The sequence below is a fragment of the Alexandromys fortis genome, unplaced genomic scaffold, assembly GCF_014885135.2.
Source record: "Alexandromys fortis isolate MF-2015 unplaced genomic scaffold, M_Fortis_MF-2015_v1.1 scaffold_138, whole genome shotgun sequence".
Lineage (NCBI taxonomy): Eukaryota > Metazoa > Chordata > Mammalia > Rodentia > Cricetidae > Alexandromys > Alexandromys fortis.
The window spans coordinates 2114637-2127382 of record NW_026068034.1 but is presented as its reverse complement, the minus strand read 5'-3'; the positions used below and the strand labels follow the sequence as shown (position 1 = coordinate 2127382).

The following is a 12746-nucleotide window of genomic DNA, read 5'->3' as shown; positions in this document are numbered from 1 at the left end:
GTCCCGGACTCCGGGAGGCGCCAGAGGCCCGGAGCCCGGACCTCGGGTGGAGAATCCGGCACGAAGTAGTCCCCGAGTCGACGGCACCAATATTATTCCTTTAAAACGGCGGCGGCGTGGGTGTGTGGACAAACACAAGATAGACGAGACGCGCACGTAAAGGAGAGACGAGACACGCGGCTCCCACGTGGGTGCACTTTAATGGGGAGAGGGGAACACAATAAGGGGTGGGACGTGCGAGACACACAAGGGTAGGGGGAGGAAAAGGCCAAGAGAGAGCGAAGCCTCGTGGACCCTCGCTTTTAACGGGGGGTGGGGGGGCGCAAGGTTATCTGGGAGGAATGACCTTCACCTGGGCGCAGCCAGCGCGCACACAGGTGACGGTAATCCAGGAGAAGTCTGGGAGCTGTAGTTTCCAAGGAATAACACCAACTACCTCAGTCTCCAAGACCACCCAGTCAGGGAAAGGATTTCATATAGTCTCAGAGTAATTAGTCTAGTTTGTTTGTCTGTACATTGTTGTTTCAGCTGGATTGGGATAGAAAATCATTAAAAATTAACTAAGGGGATGCTGGAGAGATGGCTCAGTGGTTAAGAGCACTGCCTGCTCTTCCAGAGGTCCTGAGTTCAATTCCCAGCAACCACACGGCGGCTCATAGTCATCTGTAATGAGATCTGGTGCCCTCTTCTGGCCTGCAGTTGTACGTGCAGACAGAACGCTATACATAATAAATAAAAACATCTTTTAAAAATTATTAAATTAATTAAGGAGTTCAACTGATACCTTCTACAAGTTGAGTAGAATTTGGTTCCCCAGATCATTAACTTTTTCTGCCAGATTATATGAAAGTGTGGTGTCTTAACATAATAAACATTTATTGTTTCATGATTATTGTGAGTTAAAAATGTACAAGCAGCTCAGGTAGGTAGCTCAGGCATGGAGTTTCTCATGAGGTTGTTTTAAATATGGCAGCTATGATTGTAGTCTTCTGAAGCTTGACTAGAGCTGGAGGAGCAGGTTCTAAAGCAGAATATTCAGATGAAAATTAGAAGTTCATGTTTCCTCACCACCTGGATCTCTACATAGAGTTATTTGCATGTTCCCATCTGAGCTCTTCCGCAAGCAGTTGAGAGAAAGAGAAAGAGAGAGAGAGGAGAGAGGATATGTTTTATGTCCTGGCCACAAAAAGTTCGGTTCTTCCACATTCCATTCATCCGAAACAAGTCACTGTTCCATCCAGGCAAAGCAACAAGAACCAGATGCACCCTCTTGCTGAGATAACCCAAAGGAAACACATGACAAGAGGCTGTGGAGGTAGTTCACAGTTAAGGAGCTTGCCTGCATCAGCTTGAGACTGAGTTCAAGGGCCTGTTTGGAGTGTGAGCACACACAATTAAAGCTGGTCCTGCTGGCTCAAGGATGAGGACCTGAGCTTGATCCTGAGCCTTGAGTAAAAAGCTGGGTGTGGTGTGTGCTTGTTACCCCAGAGCTGGGGAGGCAGAAACAGGAGGGTTCCTGGTGCTCTAGCACAGCCCAGTCAGCATGCCTCGGCTCCCAGGGAGACCGGGCTCAACAGGATAAAATAAAAGGGAGATGGCTCCTATAATGACGAATCTTGATTGTCAACTTGACACATCTGGGAAGAAGAAACCTTAACTGCGGAATTGCCTCCCTCAGATTGGCATGTGGGAGCATTTTCTTGATTGCTAACTGATGTAGGAGGACCTAACCTCCTGTTGGCAGTGCCTTCCTGGGCAGGTAGACTGTGTAAGCCAGTCAGGTAGCTGAGCAAGTCAGTGAGCAGCACTCCTCCAAGGTCTTCACTTCGATTCCTGAGTTCCTGTCCCAGCTTCCCTCAGTGCTGGACCATAAACTATAAATTAAAATAACCCTTTCCTCCCCCAAGCCGCTTTTGGTCGTGGTGTTTATCACAGCAACAAATGCAAACTAGGACAGCGTCTGCTGCGTGACGCTGGAGGTTGACCTCTGGCCTCCACACACGCGGGCACGCACGCACACACACACTTCTCAGGACACTGTACTCATCACATAGTACAATGAGGCTAACCTTGGGCTATCACAGTCTATTCCCTTAAGTTTCCAAGCCTCAGCACAGAAGAGGAAACCAGGCAGGTGCCAGCCATCCTCTTGGGTCTAGAAGTGGGCTCTGGGGCTTCAAAGAGACCTAGGTAGCTAGAGGAGAAAGAACTATATATGGGAAAGGAAAGAGAATTCCCTTTTTCCCTTTTAAAGGAAGCTCTTTAAGGAGCTATATAAGTCAGTCAAGTTGCAGGCAAGAACAGATGGCATATCCAAGCTGAAAATTTTTCAGAGATACAGAAAGAGAATATTTGCAGAAGTGAAGGCAGAGTTTAGGCAGAGTCAACAAAGGATAGTGCCTCAGCCAGGCCACCCAAGACTAGAGAGAGCTGCCTTGTGGGATCTGGGACCTTTGTTAAAGAAAACACAGTGACTCTTGTTAAAGCTCCATAGATTTTATTCAGGACCACTGCAGCAGGTCTGAGGACCTTGACAATGGAATTTTGCTGAGGAGGAGAGCCTGAGCTCACCTAAGTACAGCATTGGTACGTGGGGTTCCCGCAGGTAAATCCCCAGCTAGTGCCTCCCATTGGACAGGCCTTTTTAGAAGCAGGAATGTGAAGAAACACATGGAACTGGTCCCTAGAGATCAGCCTCCAAGGTTACAAAACCAGGGAGAGAAAAGTGGACAGTGATCTGGAAGGCAAACAAAAACTTCCCGGTATCGAGTGCTGTGATAATTTTTCTTCAGATGGTTTGTCTCTCTGCTACTCCCAGTATAGGTGGCCATTTTTAAATCAGTTGATCCCTTAATCCCTCCATTAGGAAAGGCAGGCAGTTTTATACTAGAAACCATGAAGTGGCCGGGTGTTTCACTAAGCTGGGAAACAGCTAATCTGCCAGGTGCCAAAGGAACTGACAAACCATGGGAAAGGGTTGAGGCTAATTGCCTCCTGAAAGCGAGTAGCCAAGAGTGTAACCTGGGCGAAGTGCCTGCTCCCCCATTCAGATTGCTGTTGGTGGTGCTGGTGGTAACTGTTTATTTCATTCCTTTGTTTATTTACAATGGTGTTACTATGTCAACCAGCCTGGCCTGGGGATCACTATCTGGTTCAAGCTGGCTTCAAAGTTGTGACAATTCCTCCAATTTATTCCATCAACTGCTAGGATTACAGGTGGGAGTAATCCACACCCAGTTTTTCCATTTTTCTCCGAAGGATTGAGATACGAATACATTGGCACAGATCAGGCTCACTGTTGAATGAACCCCAGACAAAACACTTTGGTGGTCTTATCAACCTGGGGTTGGAGAAAGCAAAGAGGAAAGGTTAGCAGTAGAAAAGAACCGAGTCAGGCTAGAGAAAAGTGTATTCATTTCTCCATTTCTCTCAGAAAGAAGTCTTGACAGAAGCCCTTGAGGAAAGTGTAGCTGTAGGCCTCAGAGACCTAGGAATGCAGGTGTCAGGGCGAGGGACACAAATCTCCCAAGAACAGCCTGTGCCAGGGCACCCTGAGTCCTTGGCCACGTCCTTCGAGGAATTGGCTGTATGCCAGATCCAGGATGGAACCTGCTGTTTCTCTTCCTCCACTACCCCATGAAACCTGCCAGGTAGAGCCTTTTCATTGCCTGTAGTCAGTCCTGGAAAAAAAAAAAAAAAAAACACTTAGGACTCCCCACCGGTACTCAGGAAAGATGACTAGCCAAAATTTCCTCCCTGGAGAACAATAAACTCAATGCTAGTTAGAAACTCAAGAAAATCGCAAGCATGATGCGACCACATGATGTCTACATCATGTATGGACCAACAATCCAGTCTACAGGAAAACAGGCTCTTAATTCCATTTTTACTGCACAATAAAGACAGCTGGCATTTCCTGTCTGCAGGGACACCTCAAAATGTAAATGCAGAAAAATACTGAATGGGGGAACATACCCAGGACAGACCCAAGATTATCCCTCACATTTAATTTTTTAGTATCATCAAATAATTCTGAACCTTTTATAAGGAATAATGACACAGAATTCATAATTAAAATATTAGAATTCCTTTTATAGCCACTGTGACATGAATATAAATAATTCTAATCCAGGTGATTAACTTCCCTCCCAAAGAAGGATTCCAGAAGAATGTCCCTATAATGAAACTCTTCCTAATTCCTTTAAATTTTCCATTACAAAGAATTATTGAAATGTTGCATTATCTACAATGAGGTATTGGGGTTCAGGATGCTCTGGTCTGCCTGTAGTGCTTACCTGGTCATGCTCAGTAGCTGGCGTCTGATCTTGTCAAGCAGCAGGTAAGGGTGCGTTCTAAGAGAGACGCCATGGATGACTGTACTGAGAGCAGCAGGAGAGGAAGGAGAAGGCAGGGAATCAATACTGCTAGAGACGATGTGAAGTAATCAGATAAACATGGAGCTCTGAGAACAGAAACCACAGCAGGCTCAAGTCTCCCCAGTGTGGCAAGAAAAGCAGATATAAAAGGGAAAATAAAGTACACAGTGCAGTGATTTTTCTGAAAGCTATGAAACAAAGTGTTGGGGGTGGAGAGATGGCTCACAAGTTAAGAGCGTGCACGCACTGCTTTTTCAGAGGACCCGAGTTCAATTGCCAGACTTCACTTCTGGGAATCTAAAGCTCTTTTTGTTTTGGTTTTTCAAGACATGGTTTCTTTGTGTAGCCCTGGAACTCACTCTGTAGACCAGGCTGGCCTTGAACTCAGAAATCTACTAGCCTCTGCCTACCAAGTGCTGGGATTAAAGGGTTGTACCACCACTCCCTGGTTTAGGAGGAAAGCTCCTTACTGACTTGCTCCCCTTGCTTTCTCAGCCTAATTTCTTACACAACTCAGAGCTACCAGTCCAGGGTGGTCGAGGCTAGGCCCTCCTACATCAATCGTTAATCAAGAAAATGCCACATAGACAAGCTAATAGACCAATCTGAGGGAAGCAATTCCTCGATTGTGGTTTCTTCTTCCCAGGTAACTCAAGTCTGTGTTGATTTGACAGAAGCTAGCCAACATACTGGGTTACTAAAGATTTGTGTCTTTGATTCCCTTTTCTCTGCAGCAAGTGAGAGGGAACTTCGTTAGGTTGCAGACCTGCATCTCAGAGCTGCGCATGCTGCAGGTAGAAGGTTGTTACAGACCCCATCAAACCTCACTGCCACTGGCTGTAGAGGATGGGCTCCAACAGTTCAAACAGTTCAGCAGATACATGGCCACCAGTGCTACTCAGCCCAGTACTTCCCTGGAGGTAGGTGATGCTGCCTTTAGGGCACTAAGCCATTTTCCCATTTCCATCTGTGTAGGTGTTTCATATTTATTATCCTTATGTTGTTTTGTTGCATAGGTATTGAATGTGATTTCAAGGCTAAATGTTCAGCTACCTGCAAGTAAAAGATTATTTCCCTTTCCCATAATCCATAACAAATTCAGTCCTTTTTTCCTTTTCTCCTCAGTACTTTATCCTTTTTTTTTTCTGTGCATGTGCATATGCATGCACACACGCATGCGTGTGTGTGTGTGTGTGTGTGTGTGTGTGTGTGTTTGCACCCTCTTCTGGCCTGAAGGGATACATGCAGGCAGAACACTGTATACATAATAAATAAATAAATCTTTAAAAAAATCATGTCAAGCCGGGCGATGGTGGCACACGCCTTTAATCCCAGCACTCGGGAGGCAGAGGCAGGCGGATCTCTGTGAGTTCAAGACCAGCCTGGTCTACAGAGCTAGTTCCAGGACAGGCTTCAAAGCCACAGAGAAACCCTGTCTTGAAAAAACAAAAAAAAAAGTCAAAAGCAAAGGTTTACAAAAAGACTTTTCTATCACATGGCAACAAGCCAAGGAAATTATAAGGAAATGTCCTACTTGTTCTTTATATACCAAACACCAATACCTTGAGGAAGTAACCCAAAGGATACTCAAAGGAGTAAAATCTGACAGATGGATGTGTTCCATTTTGTAGAATTTGGAAAACTAAAATATATGCACCTCACCATTGATACCTATTCAGGTTTTCAATGGGCAACTGCCTTGAGTCGGAAAAGGCTGATTTGGTAATTACACATTTGCTACAAGTTATGGCCACCAAGCTACACACCATAATGGATATTCACAGGACCTAGCTCAGACCCACACAGGCTGCTTGATTGTCTCTTCAGTGTCTGTGAGCCCCTATCAGCCCCGTTTACTTGATTCTGTGGGTTGTTTTCTTGACCCCTCTGGCTCCTCCAGTCCTTCCCCCTCTTCTTCAGGCTGCCCCTGGCTTCACCTGGTGTTTAGCTGTGTGTCTCTGCATCTGCCCCTATCAGCTGCCAGAGGAAGCTTCCCTAATGACAATTGGGCCAGGCACTAATAATATGAATATAACAGAATATCATTAGGAATCATTTCACTGACTTCTTTTGCAGTTGTATTTGGTCCTACCTTGGGTCTCTCGAGTATCCTGCCTCTGGATCCTGCTGTCCAAGCAGTGTTAGGTGTAGGATTCACATAGCATGGGCTTCAAGTTGGACCAGTCATTGGTTGGCCACTCCTGTTAGTTCTGCACCACCCCAGCACATCTTGCAGGCAGGACATAATGTATGCTGAAGGTCTTATAGCTGGGTTATGTCCCAGTCCCACTGCGGGGAGCTTGTCTGATTATAGAAGATGGCTGGTTCAGGCTCTGGATCCCCCTTACTAGGAGACTTCACTGTGTGTCCCTCTTGTAGATTATGGGGGATTTCCACTGCACTGGCTTTCTACATTGCCTCCCCAGATGCCCCCCAATTCTAGTCATCTCTCCCAAAACTCTCTCCCTTCATCTTCTCCCATCCTGAACCCTATTGTTCACATTCCTACTTGCCCCCTGTTCCCCTGCAAAATCTATTCTATTTCCCCTTCCAGGAAGATCCGTGCCCCCACCCACATGAGCCCTCTTTGTTACTTAGCCTTTCTGGGTCTGTGGATTGTGTCATTATTCTTTATTTAACAACTAATGTCCATTTATAAGTGAGTACGTACCATCCTTGTCTTCTGGGTTACCTCATTCAGGATGACTTTTTTTTTCTAGTTCCATCCATTTACTTAAAAATTTTATTGTTTTTGGGGGCTGGAGAGATGGCTCAGTGGTTAAGAGCATTGCCTGCTCTTCCAAAGGTCCTGAGTTCAATTCCCAGCAACCACATGGTGGCTCACAACCATCTGTAATGAGGTCTGGTGCCCTCTTCTGGCCTTCAGGCATACACACAGAAAGAATATTGTATACATAATAAATAAATAAATATAAAAAAATTATTGTTTTCAACAGCCAAGTAATACTCCATTGTTTAATGTACCACATTTTCTTTATCCATTCTTCAGTTGAGAGAAATCTAGGTTGTTTCCAGTTCCTGGCTATTACAAATAAAGCAGCTATAAACATAGTTAAGCAGTATCCTTGTGGTAGGATGGAGGATGGTCATCCGGGTATATGCCCAAGAGTAGTATGGCTGGGCCTTGAGGTAGACTGATTCCCAATTTTCTGAGAAATATTGGTCTTTAATCAAATTTTGACTCAAATTGACTCAGTTTTCTTGGAATTAGCAAATGTCAAAATGGATGCTAATCTGGCTCCAGGCTGAGACAATCTTGAAATAATCTTAAATAAGTCGTGGGTGGATATTCTATGGGTACATTTGTGAGTGGCTGAAATAGTCTCAGTTTTGGTGACCTCTGGCTGCAAACAGATGACTTGAAAAATAATAGTATGGAATTTTCCATTTCCGGTTCACATGTGAAGAAGTTGGAAGTTGTCACTTTGTCCTAATAATTTTAAAATGCTCTGCTTCTAAAAAAAAAAAAACAGAAACCTGATTTATGTGATAAGAATGTGCAATAAGGCAAGCTTGGGAAATTCAATCTTCCAGTGCACAAGAAACACTAATGGGTGGAAACTACCCAAAATCCTAGTCCATGCAGAGGCCTGGGACCAAAAAAAATGAGGAAATCCTGACACCTACTGGCCACTCAGCAAAACTCAACCCAAAAGGTGGTTTGCTCTCCACTCTCCACTAGGACACTGCGTACCCACAGATCTGGATTTGCAGGCTTGAACAGGAGCCTTAACCCACACATCGCATGTCAGTTTGCTACAGGAGACGTCACAGGGAAAGGAGGAATTCAAAACCCATCCTCTCAAGGAAGAAGTCCTGACTAATGTTATATAATGTATGATATAGATTGCGCTTTACATATGTATGGGGCATTGAACTTGGAGTAATAAATCAAAGAAGGCACAAACTCCTACCTCCTAAAGGAAATCATGAAACATACAAACAATCAATATACCACAAAGATAGTCTACAGCAATGCTTATTGTAGCATTATTCATAATAGCTGAGCTATAGAGTCAGTCTGGATTCTCTCAACAGGGGAATGGATGGAGATGTGGTCTACGTGCACAATGGAATTTTCTTCAATGAGAAGGAAGAATGAATTGCATCATTTGCAGAAAAACGGATGTAACAAGAAGATATCAAATTAAGTGAATTAAGTCAGACCCAGAAGGACAAAAGTCACATTTTCTCATTTGTGGATCCCAGATTTTATACAGACAGATAAAATCATATGTATATGTGACATAAAGTCATAAAGTAGAAGCAGACTGCCCTGTGGAATGAAGAGAACTAACAGGGAGGGAAAGGGGTGGGAGCACGAGGGTTCCAGTCAACGTCTCCAAGACCATTCAAGAGAAGAAGAGGGGAGAATAAAATAGCTAGAGTAAAAGAGTTCACCGAACTACAATCTGTGGGAAATTATCCTCGTGGGGGGAAAGAGAAGGAAAATAATACAGGTTATAATTGTGTATCTATACCTGAAAAGTAAAATGTATCAAGAGGAACTGTGAAGATAAATGAAGGCATTTCTCTTAGTCTTAACTCATGAAACAGGTAACATTTTGTTCAAAATCAGAGCAACAGCATGCTGGTCGTGCATACACACTTACGTTTATTAATCAGTGAGAAGGTGGCAGCAGTGATGTAAAAGAGGGGTGGAAAATTGAGATAGTTATTGCATGTTTGAGAGTCTTGGCCCCTGCTGGCCTCACACTTGCTGTGTAGCTGAGGGTGGTCTTGAACTTCTGATTCACCATGCCTGGCTCAAAATTATGTCTGTAGCATGCTTATACTTCCTGTAACATAGTAGTGTTATTTGAGAGTGGACCTGGATTAGTCATGACTATATGTTATAAGCTCTTGGATGACTACTTTGTAAAGTTAAAAAAAAAGTACAGCCAATTGCTAAAAATTGGAAAGAAAATGAAATCATAGGAGCTGCTTAACTAAAATCATTAGAAGCATGGCAGTGTGGTTCAAGGCGGGGCATTTTCCAAGCATGTAAAAAGGCCAGGTTCTATCCCTGCAGAGAAAAAAGAGAAAGAAAGGAAAGAAGGAAGGGGGTGAAACAGGAAAAAAGGCACGTGTGACAGACATACAATGGTGACAGTGTAGATCAGTGCCACAGCGTCACTAGTTACTTAACGTCAGCGACCTAGGAGCCCCAGGTAAAAAGTAGAGAAAGTCAAAATGGATCAAAATAAAAACTTGATTATGTTTCGTCTACAAGAAACCCGCACTAGAATTTTCTCAGCCACTAAGAACGCTTGCTGCTTAAACTTGAAAACCTGGATCCTTGAAACTCACAGTAGAAAGAGAAAACAACTGAAAGTTGTCCTCTGACCTCCATACTTACTCCATGACGCATGCGTGTGCGTGTGTGTGCACGCGCACACGTGCACACATACACACACACCAATAATAAATAAAATAAATAATTTATTTTATAAGAAGCCCACATTAAATAGAAAGATATATAGAGCTTAAAAGCAAATGTGTAGAGAAAAACACCAGTCAAAGCAAGAGGAGACGTATTAATTTCAGGCAAAGAAATGTCAAGGTACACAAAGTTATCCAGGGCAAAAGAATATTATACAGTGGTAAATCCGTTATTCCAAATAGCATGACAACTCTTTTTAATGTTTTAACTTTTTTGTTTTTTAACAATTTTTAAAAATATTTATTTATTGTGGGATGTGGTGGCGCAGACCTTTAATCCTAGCACTCAGGAGGCAGAGGCAGCCAGATTTCTATGACTTCAAGGCCAGCCTGGTCTATATACTGAGTTCTAAGATAGCCAGAGCTATACAGTAAGACCCTATCTCAGAAACACACACACAAACTTTGTTTTATATGTATGGGTGTTTTGCCTGCACATATATAAGTGCACTTCTTGCGTGTTCAGTGCCCAGAAGGCCAGAGAGGGTTCTGAATTCCCTGAAGCTGGAATTGCTGAGGGTTGTGAACTGAGCCCAGTTCTTGAAAGAACAGCCAGTGCTCTTAACTGCCAAGCCATCTCCCCAGCACCAACACAATGATTCTTTTTTTATTATCAAAGATTTTATAAATAAAAATAAATGGTGATAAAGTTAAATCAGTCAAGTAATGACACAGTACTGTAAACACACTGCACAACATAGACAATGGCATTTTTACTTTAGCAAAATGGTATCATTTGTCATATAAATATACTGCTTATTAAATTTTACTACATTATAATTTGCTTTTATTTAATTTGAATTGGATTTCATTTCAGCATGATAAGAACTAGAGCCCCACAGAATTCATGTCTTGTTTCGTGGTGTGCATACCACGAAAGGGCTACTAAAAGCACTTTAGTAGTTTAGGTAATTTTTCCTTTATTTATTCTAATTTAAGGTAGATGACACACCGCGGCTGTTCACTCTGACAAAGTGTTCTCCTTTGTGGTTGTTCTCAGTGACTGAGAAGACAGATGACTTCTGTCCAGAGACAACCAGGAGGGGACAGTGGGCTGTTTGGAAGCTTCTGAGCCAGGGAAGCTCAGACACCCACACTTAGGGTCCGAGACATGAAGTTAGAAGCATTCTGGTGTCTCTCTGATGGAGGGGAACAAGGATGAAGACATGGAGACAGCGACAAAGCATGAAGCTGTGCATAACTGCAAATGTTGACGGCCGTCCATGCCAGACACCACCCTCGTGACAATAGTCATTGCTTGCGAGATGAGGAAAATGTGGTTCGGGAAATTTAGCAATTCATTAACGTCACAGAGCTATAAAATCGCAGAAGCAGGTGTCCCCACCATTGTCTTTCTAGCTACAGAAATGATCGTTTCCACTATAGCTTAGCTTCTGAAAGTCACCAGTGAGCTCTGAGTGGAGGACCCATGATCAAAATTCCCCACCTGGAATCTCAGAGAGTAAAATTTGTTAGAATGGCCAGACTGGAACAGTATTCACCAGCCTCCAAAGCACAGGAGGAATAGGCAAGGGCTGGACTGTTGAGATGACTAGTTTTATGCATCAGCTTAGCAGGGCCACAGGATACCGAAATAGCTATACATAATTATACATTGTTCTTTTTTCTCCCTTTTATTGAAAATAACTTTTTTCTCACATAATATATCCTGATTACAATTTCTCATCCCTCTGCTCTTTCCAGTTTTTCTCTACTTCCTCTCCCATCAGGTTCACCCCCTTTCTGTCTCTCATTAGAAAACAAACAGGTTTCTAAAGAATAATAATAAAATAAAAGAATATAAAACAAAAACTAAGACATTGGAGTAGAATGAAGAGGAAGAGGAGGAAGAAGGAAAAGAGCCCAAGAAAAGACACAAAAAAACAGATAAAGACTCAGAGACCCTCTCATTTGAGTACTCAGGAATCCCATAAAAACGTTAAACTGGAAGTCATAATATATACAAAAAGGGTATGGTAAAAAAGAGAAAATGTGGGGGGGGGGTGTTAAAATTTAAAACTAAGATAATTTTTTAAACCCTTGACATGACATCATGATATCATAACATCATAATATAACAATTCTTAATGTGACAGTCCCTAGCACAATGCCATCTACATAAGGCAAGATATAATAGAACTGCAAAGATGAACAGATAAATCCACTGTTCTTACTGGAAACCTCAGCACCCTCTACCAGACCTGGAAAGATAGAGCAGGCAGAACAATCTATAAGGTATAACTGAACTCTTCAGTTCAATCAAAAGAATATAATCAGTATCTATAGAACATGTCATCTAAAACAGACAAATGAATAGTATTCTGAAGCTCAAATGGAACACACACAAAGGTTGGCCATGCTGTGATCCTTAAAGAACTCTCTACCAATTTCATACAAAAATCATCTTGTGTCTGCTCTCTGACCACAGTTGAATTAAACTAGAAACCTGGAGTAGGAGGGTCATCTGTCTATGTGTTACGTTCATTGGTTAATAAAGAAACTGCCTTGGCTTTTTGATAGAGCAGAATTTAGATAGGTGGAGTAGACCAAACAGAATACTTGGGAGAAAGAAAGCAGAGTCGGACAGACTCCGTGGATCTCCGGCCCAAGACAGACGTAGGATAGGATCTTTCCCAGTAAGCCACAGATTTAATGGAAATGGGTTAATCAAGATATGAGAGTTAGCCAATAAGAGGCTAGAGCTAATGGCCAGGCATTGGTTTTTTTTAATTAATTTATTTATTTATTAAAGATTTCTGTCTCTCCCCCACCTCCGCCTCCCCTTTCCCTCCCCCTCCCCCAATCAAGTCCCCCTCCCTTGTCAGCCCAAAGAGCAATCAGGGTTCCCTGCCCTGTGGGAAGTCCAAGGACCACCCACCTCCATCCAGGTCTAGTAAGGTGAGCATC

The 12746-nt window shown here is 43.0% G+C and overlaps 1 protein-coding gene across 2 annotated transcripts in view; it reads left to right on the top strand.

Moving 5' to 3' along the window:
* Window positions 1–12746, top strand: part of M1ap (meiosis 1 associated protein) — an 84275-nt gene that overhangs the window by 9154 nt on the left and 62375 nt on the right. For both annotated transcript variants that reach the window (XM_050164980.1, XM_050164979.1), the window contains exon 2: window positions 5111–5296. In XM_050164980.1, coding sequence (XP_050020937.1) covers window positions 5111–5296 — 186 coding nt within the window. The remainder of the gene's footprint in view (window positions 1–5110; window positions 5297–12746) is intronic.